The sequence below is a fragment of the Triticum aestivum genome, chromosome 7A, assembly GCF_018294505.1.
Source record: "Triticum aestivum cultivar Chinese Spring chromosome 7A, IWGSC CS RefSeq v2.1, whole genome shotgun sequence".
NCBI lineage: Eukaryota > Viridiplantae > Streptophyta > Magnoliopsida > Poales > Poaceae > Triticum > Triticum aestivum.
The window spans coordinates 9034992-9057962 of record NC_057812.1 but is presented as its reverse complement, the minus strand read 5'-3'; the positions used below and the strand labels follow the sequence as shown (position 1 = coordinate 9057962).

At 46.2% G+C, this 22971-nt stretch overlaps 1 protein-coding gene across 1 annotated transcript; it reads right to left on the bottom strand.

Annotated features, from left to right (window-relative positions):
- Positions 1 to 3273: 3273 nt before the first annotated feature.
- Positions 3274 to 8375, bottom strand: LOC123150256 (aspartic proteinase nepenthesin-1). Its single transcript, XM_044570089.1, has 4 exons — positions 7197 to 8375; positions 5202 to 5271; positions 4668 to 4776; positions 3274 to 3501 (listed from the first exon to the last, which is right to left on the bottom strand). Exons 1-4 carry the CDS (start codon positions 8308 to 8310, stop codon positions 3274 to 3276), a joined length of 1521 nt encoding a protein of 506 aa, XP_044426024.1. The 5' UTR covers positions 8311 to 8375.
- Positions 8376 to 22971: the final 14596 nt, after the last annotated feature.

The following is a 22971-nucleotide window of genomic DNA, read 5'->3' as shown; positions in this document are numbered from 1 at the left end:
GGGCGGAGGATGCCGCGCCGCGCCCCGCGCCGCCAGCTCTGGCTCCAGCTTGACGTCGTACCCCTCGCCGTTGAACCATAGTTCGACGCGGCCGCAGAGCTTGTCAGGGGCACGGCAGGCGAACCGCATCCGCACCGGACCCACCCGTATCAGGGACAGCTCATCGACCGCAAAGGGGCGACCGATCATGGTGGTGGCCGCCATGAGCCGATCGACCCGCCGTTGTTTGGGGAACGCCCCACAACTTCACCCACACCTCGGGCATGGTCATGGCCTTGGGCTCCTCCTCGCGCGCCTCCCAGATCTCTGCCATGATATTGTTGAGGGAGAGGAACAGCGTTCCGCTGCGCCTCGCCATCCTTAGCATCGCCTTGTTGGGAAACACCATCGAGAAACGGTCCACGCCGACCGGAAGCACCTGCCAATCCCATTCGCCCTCGAAGAGGTGCGGCAGCTCCGCCTCCAGAATCGCAGAGGAGAACAGGCCCGGAGCGGCAGAGATGAAGGCCGCGTCCGAGCCCAGCCCCTCGACCTCAGCAGCGACCTTCGGGCCCTCCACGAACGGCAGGCAGAAGAACCCCTGGCCCGGGATCGCGTTCCCCATAATCTGCAGCTGCAGCGGCCTGCCACGGGTCGGGTAGTAGGCCGAGGCGTGGCCTTCTTGACAGAGGATGCAGAGGGGCTTGAACGAGCACTCATTCTGGAAATGGCCGACCCGCCCGCACTTGAAGCACTCCGGCCCATCCACCGCCTCCACCTCCATCGGGATCGGCTCCGCCGCCGTGCCGTTGGACGAAGACGGCGCCCCCGTCTGCGCAGGCGCAGCCCGACGCAGATCCGCCACGGGCCCCAGTCGCTGCTTCTGCTTCTTGGCGTAGGGGTCGCCGACCCATTCGCCACTGAGAGGGTGCTGCATCTCCTTATGCTTCAGCTCCTTCTTCTTGTCGAGGCCGCGCCGCCGGTGCTCCTCCTTTTTTCGATGCTTGCGCTCCTGCTCCTTGATCCACCATGGGGGCGGCGCCCCCAGCCACCTGCCTCCGCCTCCTGGATTGTGAGCTGCATCTTGGCCTTGGCGCGCAGGTCGCGCTCGCGCTGCCGCTCGGCTTCTGGATCCAGGGGAGGCGACATCGGTGGCTTCTCCCAGCGCCGCTCCCCGCGCGAGCCCATCCGCACCACCTCGGCGAAAGAGCGGCGAAGAGGAGGGGGAGGGGAAATACGACGCAGCCATCGGGCTTGCTTTCCGAAGCGGCGGATTTGAGCAGTGGTGGCTGGAAACCCTAAGGAGGGATCTAGCGCGCCCCGGCGCACCCACATCCATTTATAGGGGAGGCGGGGAGGCAACCCTAGCAACGTGTCGACCGACGGGGCCTCAGGCCGCAAAGGCGCCCCCTGGGCCCCCTGGGCCGCCTCCAACGCTCTGCCAGCCCGCAGCACCAGGTCCGACCCCACCCCTGTGGAACCAGGCCCCGAGGGGAGCACATCGGGCCCCCCAACTAGACCGGGTGGCCCAACTGACGCCAGCGGCCCACCAATGGACCGCGGCCCAGCCACGGAAACCCTAACGGTTTCCCCTCCGAGCGGAGACGACGCCGCTCCGCCGCCGTCGCCCTGCACGACCAACGCCGACCGCCGAGGCTCCGCGTCCAGCCGAGCCAGCTCCTGCGCCGCAGCCTCCCTCGCCGCCGCCAGAAGCGCAAGGGCACCCGCTCCCTGGCGACCCCGTGGCACCCCGCCACGCGACGCCGCGTGGCGACCCGCGCCGCGGCCACCGGGCGCAAAACGCCGGCGGCGACCCGCCCTGCCGGAAGCTCCCTGCTCCTCAGCGTGTGTGACAAAGTCCGCCAGCAAACACGATGAACGTGCCCGCGTCGAAATCGAACCCACACTCCCACCCTCACTTACCTGGCTTACCTCGTCGTCGTCCGAGGTTTCCCCCGCCAACGCCCAGAAGCGGCTGCCGCCCGACGGCGCCGGGAGGAGGAGGGGCACAGCGAGCGCCGCCTGGCCCCCCGCGCCCTTCCGCGCCACCGTCCACTCCTCGTCGGAGCAGACCACCTCGTCCACCCGGCCGCCGAGCGCTTCGCCGCTGTCTCCTGACCGTACAGGAGCCGTTGGGAGCGCCATCTCTTCCCCTGTGTTTTCTAAACTTTGGCTGAACCCAACGAACAAATGATGGAGAAGCAATTTTTAGTCCCATATGGCTTAGCATAGCGTAAACACCCCAATTCATAAGAGTGCGGGGATGTTTATGAGACGTGCCGAAAAAAGAGCACGTCCACCCCAACCTATGCGGTTTGCACATCCAGCAATCCCAATTGAAAATTGAATCAATAGATCTCGTAGCGTATGACATGTACGCCTGGTAAGAAATTCCTTTTATATTTCTGTAAAAAAATTATTTCAAATAATCTCATGCATCATTGTGTAGCCTGTTAAATAATTTAATTTCTTAAATTGTGATTTACATATAATCTCAAACAATATTTTGTGTATGATATTTTAAATTGCCTCGAACATTATTTTGTATGGCCAACATGTACTTTTATGTCGTTCACCTGCTAAATAAGTCTTTTATTTCATTTCTTGCCTGCAACGTGGGTTGCATCCGAACGATCATTCACTGTAAAATCAGAATGTTGTGACTATATTTGATTGCTAAGTTATATTCAAAAAAAAATTGGGATGGAAATATGATGCCATCAATCTATCTAACATGAAATCAATTTCCAAAATTGTAATGCAGTCTTGATGAGTAATGTATTTGCATGAAAAAAGAACTTATATTGACGTGGCTTGACAAGTGAACATATATGGAAGTTCCATATGTTCAAACCTTTTTTCATCCCTACGTTCTGAATTCGGAGTTTAGGAATATGTTTTTTTATCACGTTGATGTTCTTATTACTAAAACTTAGAAATATAATTGATTGACTTGTTTTTCCTACATGAGTAAATAGTGTAGCATTAGTGCATTACCTGTCTAGGAAAACTTTTTTTAGAAAGAAAACTTTAGTACTTAGCATATCTATACCTTTCTAATTCATCCATCATAATCATTTTATATGTTTTGAAATGATAAAAATAAATATCTTAGTGTGCCTTTGTATGCCTTTTGCACCTTGTGGGAATAATTAGACCTGAAAGCACGGAATCCATGGGCTTTATTATTGTTTTTTTTGTGTGTCTGCAGATAATCAGAGTGTTGTTTTAACAATAAAATCTTATTTTCAGGTAGATAATAATCTTTTTTTTGCGGGTAGAAATTTGTATTACTCATCCACCAAAGTCCTTACAATCAATCGCAGCTAGTTCCAAAGCCTCAGGAGGACCAGAACCTAACCAAGTCATGGTTCTACCCTCACTACGAGCAAATTTAGCTAAGCTATCACTAACTTTATTTTGGCTACGACTTACATGAGTAATAGAATTTTCACGTAGAGACATAAGATATCTAATCTCCTTGATGATGGACAAATATACCGATATGTCAACCTCTGAAGCCTGGATCAATTTCACTGCAATTATAGAATCCATGTCAACAAAGCAAAGAATTTTTCTTGCACAACAGCAACATCATATGAATGATTGGATGGCTCCAGTTCGTACAACCTACATAACAATTTGTGGCAACATCATATGAGTGATTGGATGGCTCCTTCCTTGAGTTGGAATCTTTCAGAGCATGACATGATGAAGCATCCTACCACTAGGACTACTACAGAGTGCCGACTAAGCAGATCCATTCATCTGTTGTCCATCACCAAACTCTTCCATGCATGGAAGCCGGATTTGAAATTCCAAACGTTTTGGCGGCGACGCAACGCAACAAAAACAACACTTCTGGTCACCTATATGCCACAGCTTGGATACAGAGATACGTGTACTGGTCAGTATACTTTTTTTATAGTAATACTGGTTAGTATACGTATATCCATAGGATAGAGTTGATGGATCGAGTTGTGCGCTGCTGAAAACGGTGTGGGCCTTGACGCACGCATGGGCCATTATTTCGGTCTGCCTTAAGCCCACACATACCACGTGTGAACCGAACGAACAAGCGACACAGAAGTAATTTTTAGTCCCACACATGGCTTAGCTTAACACAAGCACCCCAATTCATAAGCGCCCCAGACAGTTTAGGAGGCGTGCCAAAAAGAGAGCACATCCATCCCAACCTGTGCGGTTTGCACATCCAGCAACCCCAAAATGGAAATTGAATCAATAGATCTTGAAGCGTATGACATGTATGCCTGGTCAATAATTCCTTTTATATTTTTGTAAAAAATTATTTCAAATAATCTGGAAAATTATTTTGTGTATGATATTTTAAATTGCATCGAACATTGTTTCATATGACCGACATGTACTTTTATGTCGCTCACCTGCTAAATAAGTCTTTATTTCATTTCTCGTAAAAACATGTATGTATGTTGCAACCGGAGAAACAATCATGTTGTCCACCTACTCACAGTGGACGCAGTCAATCCTAAGGCGCTGAGCTTTGTCACACTAGCACACAGCATTCATGAGTCACTTCTCGCTCCGATTTGTATTTCTGTGGACTCATAATTGTTAGGAAACATAGTAGAAAACAAAAAAAAAATTGACCTATAATCAAGATCCCATATCACTATGAAGATGCACACAAGGTTAGATCAGATCGTTACCATTTTTGAATTGTAGCGGAAGAAAAGTTGGTGTAGATAGTCCTTGAATTCCGTCGAACCGTCCACGATGATCCCTAGAACCATCCACGACAATCCCTCGAACCGAAGCCTGAAATCACGACATCTCTACAGATTGCACACATACGGGCTTCATGATCCGGCAGAGCTGCACCGCCCCGAGCATTGCATTGCCCCCCCCCCCCCACCACCACCACCACCAAAAGTAACTTCAAACATTATTTTGTACGCATATAGTGTTAGGTTATTATAGTGACTAGCAAACATGTACGTATGTTGCAACTAGAGAAACAATCATGTTGTCCACCTATTCACAGTGGATAAGTCAATCCCAAGGCGATGAGCTTTGTCACTCTATCACACAACATTCATGAGTCACTTCTCGCTCCGGCTTATATTTATGTGGACTCGTAATTGTCGGGAAACATAGTAGAAAACAAAAACAAAATTGTCCTATGATCAAGATCCCGGATCACTATGAAGATGCACACAAGATTAAATCGGATCGTTACTAACCTCGAGTTGCAGCGGAAGAAAAGTTGGTGGAGATAGTTCCTGAAGTCCCTCGAACCATCCACGGCGATCCCTGCAACCGTCCACGACAATCTCTCGAACCGAAGACTGAAATCACGACATCTCTATGGATTGCACACATACGAGCTCCATGATCTGGCAGAGCTTCACCGCCCAGAGCATATCATCATCGGAGATTTAAAGGAGGGAGGAAGAGAACCGCATAGGGCTCTCTATTATCTAGATTAGAGAAAACTAGAGGTAGGTCTAATCTACTTGTATTTGTATATGGGAATCACTTGCTCAAGTTAGGCCCCATATTGCCAAGTTAATATTTTTATGTACTTTGTTAAAAAAAATCTTAGCTTGAGAACAATCTTGTGATACTTCGAAAGACATCGCCACAACCTCTACTTTTATATAATGGTTGAATAAAAAGTTTACACTTGATAGAATTGTTCTAAACGAAAAAGTTATGAAGTAGCTCAACCCCATGGTGTTTGATACAATAGTCTCGGCGGTCCTTGCTTTGGCATTGTTTATACGGAATTGACATTCCATAGTATTCAAGAATATCCCAAAATCTATTTTGCATTCCTACATGGTGCTTCAGCTTCTTGTTGGTGCCATGGCCTTGTCACTATATGCGCCTTTACACGTGTAAATGTGATTTCATCACTTCTCTTGATGTTATGCTGAGAACTCCGCTGGCCAACTAACGATCCACGAGAGTTTTGACTCGGATTTCGGCTATGAGTTTGTTAACGTTCGCAGTGACAACACTGCAGCGAATATTATTCGTCTTTCTATTGAGTGTGTGTGTAGGTGGTAATAAATAAGTTGATCGTAAGAGCTCAAAAGAGACAACATAGTGGTCCATAATACTCAAACTTCAACCACAATGAAACCCCGCGTATATCACCTTTTGGCATAATCTTGAGAACTTAGAAGTACCTATTCTGGATGCACCACAACTGAAGCAAGTGCATGAGAGCCTTGACTTGAGAACGTTAGTGGGCATGAATGAAAAGCTTTATATCTTGACTTTTTGATAACTCATTGTGGTCAATTTTGTGTAAAATGAAAAACAACAAAATGAAAAACAACCTAATAAGTAAGAGGATTCAAGTATTTGTTCTCATGATAGATTAAACTTTGACAAGAAGCATCGAATTTTTACTCAAGCTCCAGTTACCTAGCTGAGCATGTACTACCTTGTACAGATATGTTCTATCTTGCTTATAGCTTGCAGAGAAGACAAGGGTACGCCTATGGGCAATAATGTTATTGATGAGCTAGATGGATAACTTTGGTTTATCAACCTTTTTGCTCAAGGACGAGTAAAATTTAAGCTTGGAGATGTTGACGAGTGGATTTTAAGCATTTGGAGAAGGGTCATACCATTTTTGATAGAATGTTTTTTTTTACATTGGTAGTAGGTGGTGTCAGTGGCGGTGGTTGGGATGGGTTTGACATGCAGTAGAAGCAAAGCTAGTCACGTGGGGAGCCATCCCCACTTCCTATTCTCATATGCTCTATTCCTGTGTACTTTGTCTAAGCTTTCCCAATGAACCGAGATGCCTTAACAATGAAAGATGGACATTATATTAGTGCTTCGAGCTTCTGACACAAGAATCTTACATCATGCTCATGCATGCACTTACTTAATTAACACTATGCATGATACCACAATGATGCACGTACATTGGCTAACACGACTGACATAACACATGCCTCCATGTGAACTTAACTGCTAGAACTAGAAGATGAGCACCCACCCTAGAAGAGTGGCTATTGTCACGAGCGACGCCTGCGCCTGCGCAGGGGCGCCACCCTTCGCCGCCGCAGCTGGCCCACCGGCGGGCATTGCCGGCCCAAATGTCAGCACGCCGCCGTCGTTGTGGATGTCGTAGGTCATGTTCCTGCCCGTCTGCAGCAGGCTGCCGAGGACGGACCCACCGGTCGATGGACGTATGGTGAGGCAAGTCTGGTCGCTACCGGCGATGTCGAAGAAGTAGTTCTTCACATTGAGCTCCATCGTCGCGTCGGCACCGTCAAACACCATGGCGACCCTAGGAACCTTGACAGCGGCAAATTCCTTGGTGGGGAAGCACAGGCGGTCGTCATCGGGGCTCTTGGGTACCCCGACCACCTTCTGCTGCAGGATCTTGGTCAACAACTTCTGCCTCAGAACCTTGTACGCGGCGTGTTCGAGGTAGGTGACGGGAAGGGTGGTGCTGAGGATCACCCCGCCGGAGCCGGAGAAGGTCTCCTCCGGGATGTCCTTGAGGAGCTCGCCGTCGACCTGCACGCCTGTTAACTTGACGTAGTACAGGTCAGGGTGCTTGCCCTTGAGCAACGGCGTGCTCCGGCTGCCCTTATCCTTGGCCGGCGCCGCGTCGTCTCCGACGCTGAAGCTGAAAAAGCTCTTGTCGCCGCCACCGTCGTCGATGAAGTAGGAGAATCTGGAGATCTGGAGCTGCGACACAAGCGAGAGCGGCCCCCTGCTGAAGCCCGCGGAGCCGAATGAGCTGTTGAGGTTCCGCTCCGGGACCTTGCCGATGCAGCCGAACACCATGCCTTTGGCGGGCGTGGCCCCGAAGGTGAACGTGTCGGTGGCGAGGAAGGCCGACGTGCCACCGCAGCGGTCGCCGGGGCCGGCGCATTTGTACTTGGGCATCAGGCGGGTGCATGCCGGGTCGGCGCAGCCGATCGGGGCGAAGGAGTCGGAGCGGTTCGGCCGGAAGGTGGGCGCATATGTGGGCCCGGGCTTGCCGCACTGCGCCCAGACGAGGTCGGTGGTGATGTCCATGACAAAGGGGAGGACCTGTGGCGGCGATGACCCGATGGGGAGGTCGAAGATCAAGGCGCCGTAGCTGTCCGCCGCCGAGCTGCCCAGCTGGCGGTCGTCGGCGCTGCTCTGCTCGCCGGAGACGTCCTTGACGCCCTCCTCCTTCTTTTCCTCCAGGTAATAGCCGGCGACTTCCTCGATGGCCGAGATAGATTTTTCAAAGAATTTGAGCTTGGGAATCAGCCCGGCCACCGACGCAGTGGACGAGTCCGGCGGCGCCAGCAGCAGGAGGAGGAGTAGAAGAAAAGTACGAGCCGCCATTGTTACGGTTATACCAAGCTAGCTAGGCCGATGCGTATCAGCAACAGGCCCTAGCGACCCATATATATACGAGCATACGGAGTTACAGACACATCTCCATATTATTTCCTCGTACGTCCTCTTTTTTCTGTCTCCACACCCTATAGCTATACTCCGGCCAAAAAAGTTTCCGACATACTTATTTTGAATTTTTGGTGGATCTCGGAGACTCAGACTCAAAGAGTTGACCCAGCGACAATGGCCATGTGGCCACGCCGATTGCAGGCACATCCGCACATGTCCGGTTGGTGTCTTTCCTCGTTTCAGGGAAACCCTAGGGACCTTTCTGTCATTTCTTCTCTTTTGGTGCGCTTGCCTTTTGTGATTGTACCCTACTTGGACATCTGTTCTCTGGTGGCCTGGCCTCGGTAGGTGGATTTTTAGAACATCTGCACCCGGACCCTGCTATCTTGGCTGTCCAATATTATTTTAAGATATGTGCAACACAACTAACTTTGTATATAAATTTTTTTCTTTTTCGTTTCTCTCACATAGAACATGTCTTGAAGTTCAAACCTTTGCAGCGTGGCAAAGCTTTGTATATTTATGTTTGACAAAAAAATCTGAAAGATTTATCCTAGATTCTAGATAGAAAACTTGGCTACGCTGCAAAGGTTTGAACTTCAAAACATGTTTTATGCGAGAGAAACAAAAAAGAGAAATGTATTTGCATGAATCGCGATGCGCAGAATGGATGGCTACATAGAAAGGGCCTGGGTGCAGGTGTTCGTGTGTGTGGGTTAAAATCTAGTTTAATGAGAATTTAACCACAAGCCCTCCTCCTTCCCACAAAATAGACCTCCCTAATCTTGTTCTAGGTCAATCTTCTTAAAATTTAAATAAACTCAGTTTTTTATTCTTCATGCAACCGAATTTCATTTCAGCTCAGTCGACTCAGTGGTAAGCGATGACAGGGCAAACAGGAGATGGGGACTGCCGCTTACAATTTTTTGCGCTTATAGCATCTCTGCGCGGCGCGCTAAAAAAATGTTTGTAGCGCGCTGTTCGCGAGTTTTTGCGCGGCGAGGAGCGCTTGCTTCAGCGGCCGCTTCAAAGTTTAGTGCGCGCGAGCCGCTCCAGTAGCCGCTGCAAAAAACTGTGCGTGCGCTCTCGCACAAACAACATATGCACTCCAAACACAACCAAGAGGATCGAACACAAACAAAACAAATCAACAATAAATCGTTCAATTTCATTATTACAACTCAAAAATAGTTTATATTGCAATAGACCAAATAGTTCAACAATACAACATCAAACACAATCAATCTATTGAGCCATGCCTTAGGACAATTTTTCCAACTCCAATGCATGCAATCTATTGAGCCAAGCATACTTGGGAAGCCGCGAGCTTTGTTCATCTCCAATAGCCTTGCGGCGTCTTCAACATTGGGGGATCTCAAACACTCCTGGCCAAACACTTGCACAATTCCGACTACGAAGCGCTTGACACACATGATGGCTTGACTCTCACCCATGGCCAAGTGGTCATCAACTAGATCAGCCGGAATATTGTATGCCAACATACGCAAAGCGGTTGTCACCTTCTGAAAGGTGCTATGCCCGAGCTCTCCGGTAGCATTCCTCCTTTGCTGAAAAAACCGGTCATGGCTCGCTAGTTTCTCTGCAATGCGCCTGAACAACTCGGTGTCGGGGTACATGGAATTATCCGCAAAATAGTGCCTGGTCAATCTGTTGAGGACATCGATCATATCCCTCCAAATTTTCTGCCGACCAATAACCGAACCACCGTACTTCGGTTTTTTATTGATGTGCATAGCTAGGATCATTGCAAGATCCTTCTCCTCTTCAATATCAAATTCTTCTTTGGAAGAATCATATGACGAACTCATCTACAATGTTCAATTTAAACTAGGCTATAAAAACTACAAACAACATGCACCAAATTCATGTAAAAATTGTGAAGTTGAACCAATACATACCTTGCAAGCGTTTTGTCGAACACCTTGTGGCCGACGAGCGGCAGTGGGCGGCCGGGCATTGTCCGCCGGAGGAATGGCGCGGCGAGGGGCGGCGGCGACTGGAGGGAGAAGGAGGAAGCGGCGGCGCGGGGATAGGCCGGGGAAGTGCCTGAATGGTCGCCGGAACAAATGGGGTGGTGCGGGCGGCGGCACCAGTGCCTGGGTCGGGGTAGGTGAAAGTCGCGAGCGGGCGCTCGAGTGTGCGGCACACGGTAGCGGGCGCATCACATAAACGGCGTGCGATGACGTTTCGGACCGTGCGTTGAACTGTTTATGCCGCGTGTGCGGTTATTGCGCGTCCACTGGAGCTCGCTGAGCGATTGCGCGCGCGCTAAAAACCACAAATTTCTGGCGCATCGCTTATATAGGGCGGCTGTTGGAGATGCTCTTAGATAACATGCGAGGAACTCGGTACAAAAAAACATCGAAGCTCGAATGTTGATCAAGCATTTGAAATTTGCTAAATGTCTATAGAAAAAATGTTGATCATGTATTTAAAAAATGATGAATTTTTTATCATGTATATTAAAATATTAATCAATTATTTGAAAAAATGTTGATAAAGTATTTAAAAAATGTTAAATGTGCATAGAAAAAATGCTGACCATGTATTTAAAACTGAGGAATTATTTTTATCATGTATACAATGATGTTAATAAAGCATTTGAAAAAAATGTTAAACAAGTATTTGAAAAATGATGATCAAGCATTTTCAAAATGTTAAATTTCTATAGAAAAAAATCTTGACCACGTAATTATAAAATTATGAAATTTTTTGATCATGTACATAAAAATGTTAATTGAACATTTGTAAAATGTTGAACAAGTATTTGCAAATGTTGATCAAGCATTTGAACAACATTAAATGTGTATAGAAAAAATATTGAGCATGTATTAAAAGATGATGATATTTTTTGATCATGTATATAAAAATGTTAATCAAGCATTGAAAAAATGTTAGACAAGTATTTTAAAAAAATACTTGTGGGCGCATATGTGGGCCCGGGCTTGCCGCACTGTGCCCAAACTAGGTCGGTAGTGATGTCCATGACAAAGGGGAGGACCTGCGGCGGCGATGTCCCGACGGGGAGGTCGGAGATCAAGGCGCCGTACGTAGCTGTCGGCCGCCGAGCTACCCCCACTGCTTTGCTCGCCGGAGACGTCCTTGACGCCCTCCTCCTTCTTTTCCTCCAGGTAATAGCCGGCGACTTCCTCAATGGCCGAGATAGATTTTTCAAAGAATTTGAGCTTGGGAATCAGCCCGGCCACCGACACGGCGGACGAGTCCGGCGGCGCCAGCAATAGGAGGAGTAGAAGAAGTGAAGTACGAGCTGCCATTGTTACGGTTATATCAAGCTATGCCGAGACGTGTATCAGCGACAGGCCCTAGCGACCCGTATATATACGAGCATACAGACCCATCTCGGTATTATTTCCACGTCCTCTCTTTTCTCTCTCCACCCTATAGCTATACTTATTTTGAATTTTTGTGGATCTAGGAGACTCAGACTCAAAGAGTTGACCCGGCGACAACGGCCATGTGGCCACGCCGATGGCAGGCACATACGCACATGTCCGGACCTTGGACCTTGCTGTCATTTCTTCTCTTTTGGTTTCTTTTTTTAAGGGGTTATAAACCAAGCTTTATATTAATTAAAGTTCACATGATGTGGGATACAAAACAGATTGTGGGGAGCGCCAAACCAAACATGACGTCCCTCATCTGATGATTGAGCAAACTTGGCTAACCTATCGACATCTCTATTAGCATCTGTGCCTTCAAAAGTAATGTTACAATTACATGATAAAAGACGTTGTCTAAGCTCAGTCATAATGGCTCCATAATCTCCTCGACTTGCTCTCTGGATGTCTTTGACCACCTGCTTGGAGAAGCAAGAATCAAATTCTGTAGCATCAAATCTTGCGCAAGAGATAGACCTTCCCTGCATGCAATAGTCTCCAAGACTGCTACATCTGTTATTCCATAGTGGTTGGGGCGCGCCCATGGCGCCGCCTGAGACCTTGTACAATGGAAGGTGCTTAGAGAGATGCTTAGAAAAATAAACCGGGTTTTTCTGAAGCACCGGTGCCTATTTCTACAAGAGAGACGCTCTCTCCTGTACAAATAAGCACCGGTGCTTAAGAAACACCCGGTTTATTTTTCTAAGTATCTTCCATTGTACAAGGCCTAAGAGGAACATGGGGCAGTGCCAGATTGGGTACGCCCCTTTCATGTTGCTGGGTGTACTTCACTATTATTGCATGGTCTTGACTGAGAAAAAATAAGAGAGAACACTGGAAATGCAACACTAATACCATGCATCAGCTTAGGACTCATAGATATTAACATGTGTCTTATATAGATTACATGACCGAAGACATAAACGGAAGTGGTTCAGAAGCAACGCATACGCCATCCAAAAGTGGAGGCACAATCAATCAACTTCATGGAGCATTTTCGTCTCTTGTTGTGAAAAAGGAAGTTCTGCCCAAATGATTTTCTAGCAGTGAGTAAAATGGCTCATCTCTCCATCTTTATCCAACTCGGTGGAAATAGCAGGACGAGCCGGTTCAAGAGAAAATGAAGAAGTGACGCCATGCCCGTCCGAGCGTGTACCAGCCAAAATGCAGCACTGGCACAGCGAAGCAGCCGACGTTGAGCTGATCTTTGTCGTCCTGCAGCCTCCCTCATCTCCTGTAGGAGCGCCTCTATCTGCGGGGGCACCAGCCCGCCGACCCGTAGCACCCGCTTGCAGCAGCCATGTCCGCAAGCTTGCTGCGACAAAGCATGCTGCAGCGCAGCATCACACGAGACTCCGGCGAGCGCGCTGGCAACCATGCCACGACAGAGCATGCTGCAAGGCAGCATCCCATGAGACTCTGGCAAGCAGCCGCGCTGGCAAGCTTGCTACGATGGAGCATGCTGCAAGGCAGCATTCCATGAGACTCTGGCGAGCAGCCACGCAGGCAAGCTTGTCGCGACAGAGCATGCTGCAAGGCAACACCCCATGAGACTCCGACAAGCAGCCGCGCCAGAAAAGCTTGCCGTGACAGAGCATCCGGCCAGCAGCCGTGCCTGGACAGCTCGTAGTAAAACATCGGCAAGCTCGCCACGCCCGACAGCAGGTTTAGTCCCATGGCGGCCACTTCCGTGGACGATGCATCGCTGCTCGCTGCTTTCCATCCTGCTACACATACTCGACAATGCAATGACATGCGAAATTGTCAGAGATTGAGCGAACAGAGGTTAGGTGTAACGAGAATTATGAAACTGAAACCACCAACGAGCTCATGCACCTGAGTCTGTCGATGCGGCTTCGATCGTCTTGGTGGTGACCTCCATCCGTCAGCTGCCGCCTTTCTTGCCGAGCCTGTCATAGAATGAGGTGTCAATGATTTTTAGGACAACGTGGTAAGTGAGATACGTGGATACGTGGATTCATGAATGTCAGCAGAGCTGAGGAACATAGACCAGGTCATCTGGCTGCTCACACAAAGTACATTATAGGAACTCAGATGCAAATAACAACAAGAAGATCTAATTAGTACTCCCTCCGTCTGGAATTATTTGTCACAGAAATAGATGAAAATAGATGTATCTATAACTAAAATACGTCTAGATACATCCATTTCTATGACAAGTATTTTCGGACAGAGGGAGTATAAACAATAGGTTGTACTTCCTCTGTAAATAAATATAAAATATTTTAGATCACTACTTTAGTGATCTAAAACATCTTATATTTGTTTACAGAGGGAGTACCAGTCTTTCGACATATCAATAACAATCACAAGTTTTTGACTAATTGGTTCATGATTTTTTTGTCTAAACATAGTGATTGCACAGATCCCAGCAGGTCATGCAGTAGACCTTTTTATGAAACTTTTATGAAGCCCAATCTACATGATTTCATTTTTCAAGAAACAACTCTTAGAGAGATAAAATAGAATAAAATGTTATAAGGTCAAGCAAGCAATGAGATATTAGTGACTATCCGATAGCGGAAATAGCAGCAAGGCCAGATGCGAGTTCGCACCCATCTGATGATCTGACGAAACTCCTAGGGCTCTATTTGTTTAGAGAAGTGGCTGAGGGTGAAGGGCCACATGGATGATAATGGAGAATATATCCTGATTTGTCAAATATCCCTGAGAGAAGTCAATTGTTACATCTTATTTAATAGTGATAAAACCTGATGCTTGGAATGCACTATATGTCAATTTGAGGTAAGAACATTATCTACATGGAAAAGGTAAACTGCAACTCTAATAGTGATAAATGATAACCTATGCAATAATAGTACTTGTTTCAGCAAAATAGCGACAAACAAGCACACACACTAATATTGCATCAGCTACACGCCAACAAATTAATGACCAGGATGATAGAACGGTACATAAGTTTCACCTTTTGATGATCCCACAAAATAGATAGTGGCAGCTGACGATGTTTCAATATTGTCGTTATCCCATCACAATGTTATATAATTTGTTTAATAAAAGGCAATGCAATGAGTATAATATGTATATCTAGCCCAGCTTAATTCTATTTTATATTTCTTCTACACAGTCTGGAACTCATATCCCCAGCAATGAACCAAACCTAGAGCTTCACTGGGACAAAATAATGACCGTTGCTCATTATTTTGCACAATTTCCATGAATACGATCATCAATCAAAATATCATAGTTCGGATTCATGTCCCGATTCTCGTCCTATGAATTGCTATAAAGAGATATAAGCTATAAATAAACATGCAAGACAAAAATGTCATAAACTTATCAGTTATCACACAAATAAGAATTTGCACCTGTACTAAACTTTTGGTTAAAGTCATGGCAGTTTGAAAAGAACTACAACCACAACTCATGGGCTTGAAATGCTTCCTGTGAGATAATCAGAGTGATCTGTTGTAGTTACTATAAATACAAGTCATCCTAGTTTGTAGGCATCATAGGAAGTCCAAGGACATGCAAGTGATCCTATGAGACCCAGCACAACATCGTTTGGTGAAACTGATGCATCAATTGCACTGTAGTGTATCTACCATAGATAAATAGCTGTGTAACATTGTATTTTCTTTTTTCTTTTTTATTAGTGGCTTAAAGTCTTGTACCCCAAGGCCTGCCATAACGTAGTAACTCAGTTGATTCAGCTTGCTGTTCCAAGCAATGAATATAAAAATATGCTGACTGCAGGTTAATTTACCTGTAGGTGCTTGTGGGGGTGAAGGAGGGGCTCGTTTCTGAAGTGCAGCACCTAAAATCAGTGTGTACTGTTTCCTTCAAACCCCATATTTACCTTCTGGTTCTGTGTGTATCCTAAGCATTTTCAAGCTAACACTGTGGTATTTGCTTCAAGGACATAAAGGAAATCAGGTCAGTTATTTAGGAAGAGAAGGCAAACTCAATAAACCCAGGCCGGGCAAGCACAAGAGCAAGTACTAAGACTGATGATGTATGAATGCAGGAATAAACTACAGTGCAAGCATGAAATATGTGATAGTTTATTCATTGCTTTCACATCATTACTCAAATAACTTATACAGTAAATAGACCCATCAAATGAGCTGGGCATTACCCTCTGAAACAAAAATTGAAGATAATGCACAGAATTAGATTAGAATGGCAAGGCTAGAAGTTGCATTTAAGATAATTATACGAGTATAAACATCACACATGTACAGGCTCTTTCATCGAACACCTTGTAGGCACATAAACAAGCAGATTTTCTTTCGGACTAAATAGAGGGGGGGGGGGGTCGAAATAGGAAGACTGGACAGATTCAAACTCACCTTCCCCTCCCGCTTGACGTCAGCGCCACGTGAGCCAGAGTGGAGGTCGACATAGATGACGAGCTCGCGCATGGCATAGCCCGTGGCTTTCAACCTGAAGAGGCCATTCATCTTAGGGGATAGTACGTCGCCGTGGGAACGAAGGCAAGGTCGCAGCAGCAGGCCTCATCTGTGGCGCCGACCAGAAGGCGAACCAGTCACGAAACAACGTCACGACCAGCGAGCTAGCCGTGCCCGTGCACCGCCCCTCCTAGCTAGGGCGGCTGCTTCCTCCGGGGATGGAATAAATCCGAGGGGACCCTCCTGCCAATGGCCATGAATGGGAAGGACCAGATCACGGGAAGAAGAGGCTCCCCATCGACCATCTCCGCCGCCGACACCTCCTGCTACGGGGCCGAGACGTGCGCCGTCCGCATCGGATCGCCTCCATCCATTGTCCTTGTGGCGCACCGGAGCTCGGCTAGGAGACAGGAACGGGGAGGAGAAGAGGCAAAGGCGGAGGCCACGAGAGAGAGAGAGAAAGAGATGCGGACGCGAGGTGTGCGCGAGAGAGACGGAAGAGGAGGGATATGAGGTTTGCTTCGTGAGGAAGGGATGACGAGCAAAAACGTATGCAGTCCAGGTAACACCTCCCTCAGCGAGCGCCCTTTCCTTTCCATTTTTTTCTCTCCCATCGACACCTCCTGCCCAACCCACGCGCTCGCTCGATCGAGCCCTGCCGACGTGGACACCACGAGCGATCGCTCCTTTTGCGCACGTTAATGCTTCTCGATGTACGACTGGCGCAGAACTACCAACACAGTTTGCTTGAACTGTCCCTACAGACTGCCGTTGCTGCACCCCGTTTATGTAGCTCATCAACAGGTATTTTTGAGAAACCAGCTGGTGGTGCCTTGGGACGTCCCGTCCCTCCTCTAGGTGGAGGAGGGGTCTTGTGTAGTTTCTTCGGCAGGAGCTCAAGATCAGCGAGAAACCTATTTATGAAATGGTGTGTTGATGATGAACTCTGGTAGATTTTCTTCATGTATTGCCTTACGGCAAGCCCACCATATAGCCCATAAGGTGTCTGCTAGGCGGACAAAGGAGGCATGACATAATGTGTCAATCATCAAAAATAACCATTGTTTTGCGCTAGGCTTCGTGGTTTCACACAAGTAGGAAACAGGGCTTTGGTCTCGGTTTCAGAGGGCCTTTAGTCCTGGTTCTGCAATCAGGAGAAAACGAATGGGACTAATACCCACCTCTTTTTGTTCTGGTTGGCTTACGAACCGGGACTAAAGGAGCTCCACGTGGCCGTTGTAGGGCGCTCAGGAAGGAGGACCTTTAGTCCCGGTTGGTAACACCGACCGGGACTAAAAGGTAGCCATGCGTCAGCAGCTGCCAGGCGCTGTTTTTTTTAAGGAGGGGTTTCGGGGTTTTGGAGGGTTTAGGGGTTTTCATATTGTGTTTCCCCTTTTATTTTTGTGTTTACCCTTCACTTCTTTTACATTTATGGTTTCATTTTTATTTAATTCCGTTCAACTCGACGCTAGCTACTATATATAGCAATGAAGGAATCATTACACAAGATCGTCATGCATGAACATATATATAGAGAAGTGACCTCTTTTTCTTCGTGCTTGGTCGAACAATAAGTTTTCGTATATCTATCCGAGGGTACTACATATATACAATATAACATCTGTTACGATCCCTGACATCATCTACCCAAATCATGCAATTCCGCATGGTATTCTCCGTCTTTAGGTATGATGTGGTCAACAAAGAATCCCGTCAATTCCTTTTGAATTGCTCGTATGCGATCACGTGGTAGGAGTCCGTCATGTTTCTCCCAGATCTAATTTAAAGAAGCGGGTCAATACATATATATGAATGAAACTCAACACAATTGATGGTAATAAAATAAAATTGTGAATATTGTTTACGTATTTCAAATTGTTTGTCAGATAATCCTCGCTCAGAGGTCAAGTGGCGAATGAACTCGCAAACGTAGTATCCACATAAATTATTTCCGTTTGCTAGCCACAAGCACTTTACGAGAATAGAGTTCAATCAAACTGATAAGCAAGCATGATAATGGTATTGATGAAACTACGATCAATGAGAGATGCGCGGAACTAGCTAGTACTACTTACTTTGGGGTGTGTAAATAACAGCTCCCTCTTCTCTAGACCCGGAACCATTCAGGTGAACTTTTTCCAAATCCTGCCCGCAAAGAAAATGATTACTTGATATCAGGAAATGAACGAAAGTTGCCGATATGGTGGCATAATGATCGAACTTACTTCTGGAGCATTTCACTCATGTCATCCCACAGCTTAGGCTCTTTAATTACATCTCGAGTCTAAGACAGTTACTACTCCCGCGTCAAGCTTAATAGATAGCAGAGTGTGTATAACTCATTAATTACACTTAACCTCGAGTAAGCAAAACTGAATATGCACAAGACAGTAACACTGACCTGAAGTTGTAAAGAGTATTTCCCTTTTGTTTTGTTGTCGAAGGAACACGTTTAGCAAGTTTTTTTCAGTATCTTTGACTCTGTTTTGTACCGTAAATTCATTTATGGTATTTGGGCTAATGAAGCCAATGTCATAGATTTGTCCTCTTTTGCATTCGACGATCTTCAATCTCAATAATATAGTGAGAATAATTATATATACATGCAATGAAATAAGCTGAGCCAGGGACTTAATTACAAAAATAATACTTACAGATAGAAGCAAGTTACGAGAGTTTTGTCGTTGGAATCTTGATAGAATAACTGAAATAATTACACAAATTGAACGTACATCATGTCGACTGCAATGAAATCGTGCTCATGTTTAATTCCCAGCAAAATACTGCCGGTCCCATCCTTGCTGCAGGTTTTCAAGTACCAATTATGTAATCTTCGCATCATCATTGGTAGATGCGGGAGCTGATCAGGTTTGACGAGAGGCTTCCCGTGCTCGTAGGAAAAGGGCGCTACTACCTCAGTCATTTCAAACTGTACATCATCGCTCACGTAATCACCAAGAGTGGTACCGGGCGCTAGCCCCGGATGATCACGTAATCACATAAGTGCTCCGCCAATTCTCCGTCCACCAAGGCCCATATACATTTTGCCATCGAACATTCAAGCATAGAGTGCCTCCATCAGTCCTCTGCGCCGCACAATCCGCATGTGCTTGATGGCGCCATATTTCTATGGGCTCGTACATCCTCCGTGGGAAGGGAGAGTTTAGCAAAAGTCTCCAAAGGAACATCCGTATCTTCCCTAGAACTGGATTTTTCCATAGCATTTTCCATGAGTCCGCATCTCGCTCATTGCTTGATGAACCAGCCGCCCCATCAAGCCAAGCTTCCCTTCTGGATTTCTTGTCCACCATCATTCTATATGTTGATCTCACTGAAGAACAACCATTTTTCTCGAAAAACCAAGACCATGTATCATGTATGTTTGTAGTACACAGAGGTATGCTCAATATGGATGGAATATCAATTGGGAGGCAAACTTCCTCCAGTCTGTCCATTTCCCAAACCGCCGATGTATGGTCAATAAGTTCTGAGACATTATATGGCAGATTTTCTGACGGCTCCCATATGGTTTCATCATCTCCTTCCTCGGTAACCAATTATCCGCCCAGATGTTGGTATTTTCTCCGTTGCCAATTCTCCTTATTAGGCCCTGTTTCAATATGTCACGGCCTTTAATAATAGCCCGCCAAAATTTCTTCTCTGTTGGTGTGCTTGTCTGTTGTGATTGTACCGTATCTTGGACATCTGTTCTCTGGTGGCCTGGCCTCGGCAGGTGTTTCCCCGTGTGTGGGTTGAAATCCAGTTTAATGAGAATTTAACCACAAGCCCTCCTCCTTCCCACAAAATAGATCTCCCTAATCTTGCTCTAGGTCAATGTTCTTAAAATTTAAATAAACTCATCTGTTATTCTTCATGCAACCGAATTTCATTTCAGTTCAGTCGACTCAGTGGTAAGCGATGAGAGGGCAAACTGGAGATGGGGATTGCCGCTTACAAATTTTCGCGCTTAGATAACATGCGAGGAACTTGGAACCGAAAAAAAAAATTGCAGCTCGAATGTCGATCAAGCATTTGAAATTTGTTAAATGTGTATAGAAAAAATGTTGATCATGTATTAAAAAATGATGGTTTTTTTATCATGTATATCAAAATATTAATCAATTATTTGAAAAAATGTTGATCAAGTATTTGAAAAATGTTAAATGTGTATAGAAAAATGTTAACCATGTATTAAAAACTGATGAATTATTTTTATCATATATATATAAATATGTTAATAAAGCATTTGAAAATTTTGTTGAACAAGTATTTGCAAAATGTTGATCAAGCATTTTAAAAATATTAAATGTCTATAGAAAAAATGTTGACCACGTACTTAAAAAATGATGAATTTTTTTGATCATGTATATAAAAAATTTAATTGAACATTTAAAAATGTTGAACAATTATTTGCGAATGTTGATCAAACATTTGAACAACGTTAAATGTGTACAGAAAAAATGTTGAGCATGTATTAAAAAAGATGATATTTTTTATAATTTATATAAAAAATGATAATCAAGCATTTGAAAAAATATTGAACAAGTATTTAAAAAATGTTAATCGAGCATTTGGAAAGTGTTAAATGTGTATAGAAAAAATATTGACCATGTATAAAAAAAATGTATAATTTGTATTGAAAAAATGTTAGACATGTATTTGAAAAATGTTATTGACATATACAAAATGATATAGAATAATAACCAAAAGAACAAAGAAAACCAAAAATAGAAACAAAATGAACAAAAGGAATAAAAGAAATAAATAAAATGCAAAAGGAATGAAAAAATGGAGAAGAAAACAGATAAAAGAATCAAAATAAAGAAACAAAAAGAATAATAAAGAAAACAGAAAGAAAATAAAAAAATCTGTGAACATTGAGAAAAGAAAACAAAAAAAAAACCTGCTCAACTGGCATAAAGAATTCGCACCCCCGGTAGATACCACAAATGGAACATGGTCATAGTGGCTAGCAGCGTGCCTGATATCCCTAGCGCCCAAGGATCAATCCCTAGTTCTCCCTTTCACTCTTCTTACTTTAGCGCGCGCGAACGGGCCGGCCCAATTACCTCAGAGCCTTCAGCTAGACTTTCTAGCGACTCGTTTAATACTAGAAATAGACGTCGCGGTGTCAGCGACCTTCCTCCTAAGTGGCTATTGGGCCTTGGGCTGGCATTAGGGGATGGGCCCAACTTCCATCCAGCCAAGACAACATGATACGGGTACGAGAAGGTAGGCTACATATACCTCAGCCAGGCTCGCGTGGGAAGAAAAATGCCCATTTGGTTACCCGCATTCACTGTTGGGCTGCATAGCACGAACATTAAAGCATCTCTGGGCCTGCATCCAGAGGAACGCTCAAATCGGTCATTTTTGTGGAGCCAGGCCCGGGCAATGCAACCCTAGGCACATGGGCGAGGACGGTTGCATGCGTGGGTGCGGTCCCGAGACATCGCATTGTTTCCAGACGCGTTGTCATAAATTACCCTCACCTCCCTTCCTCACCGCTCTCTCCCCTCTTCCCCACTCACACCGGTGGCGGCGACGGCGGCGACAACGTGAGCTCTTGTGCGAAGCGATCGAAGACGGCAGCGGCGACCACCGGAGCGACCCTAGAGCTCCACCGTAGCACATCGGCCATGGCAGTAAGACCTCGTCCTCTCTGTACATTCAATCCTTTCGACTCAGGCTAGATTAGATTAGGACATGCGATTGAAGAGTTAGGGAGGGGATTGAATACATCGTTGGTGGAGGGTTGCCATAAATCGATTCTGCATCCACGGCTACTATGGTTCATAGGTTATTTTCTGACTACGTCGGGGGTGGGGATTGGGGTACAAACTTTCTTGTCAATCCACGGTGACCTTGGAGTCGCGTCTCGTCTTCATCCTCATCGTCTTCGTCAAGAAGGATTGGTATTTGCACGGTCGCCTACTGCCGGCGCCCTGGACAGCATCTGCCCCTCGTCGTTGTCGGCCTCCGGCGAGCCGAACGGTCTACTCCAGTACGCCGCCGCGCGTTGGTCGTCAGGCGCCTTGTACTGACTGTACTTTGCCCATCCTGCCCGCTGTCGAGCATCGCCGGAGTCTGCCCGGTTCATGGCCAAACGCAGGATGTCCACTGACATCGCGCCCTTGGTTGGGTCCACAACTAGTTTCTTCAGCTCGTCCGGCGTAGCCTTCTTCATCACAGCATCGGCCTCTTTGTACATGTCATCGATGCTGCTGAAGTTTGGTTGTCCTTCATTAAGATGTAGAGCGTTTACTAAAAATATTCACAGGTTTTTCTTTTGCGGGGGCCAATTTCGTGCACTGGTTAGTATACGTAGTATCATAGAATAGACGGATCGAGTTTTTCTTTTTTAGCGTAAATAAGATGGATCGAGTTGTGCCCTGGTGATAACAAGGTGTGGGCCATGACTCACGTGTGGGCCATTATTTCGGGCTGCCTATCCCAGGTCACGGTAAGGCTTCTTAGCTTTTTAAGAAGGACAAAGCCCACACACAAACGTCGTGCGTGAACCGAACGAACAAGCAGACAGGGAAGCAATTTTTAGTCCCACGTGGCTTAGCTTAACGTAAACATCCCAATTCATACGACCGTCAGGCTGTTGAGGGAGCGTGCCAAAAAGAGAGCACATCCAACCCAACCTGTGCGGTCTGCACATCCAGCAACCCCAACTGGATATTGAAATCGAATTCTTGTGGCGTATGACACGTACGCCTGGTTAATATTTTTAAATTTTTTGTTTCAAATAATCTCAAAAATTATTGTGTAGCTCGTAA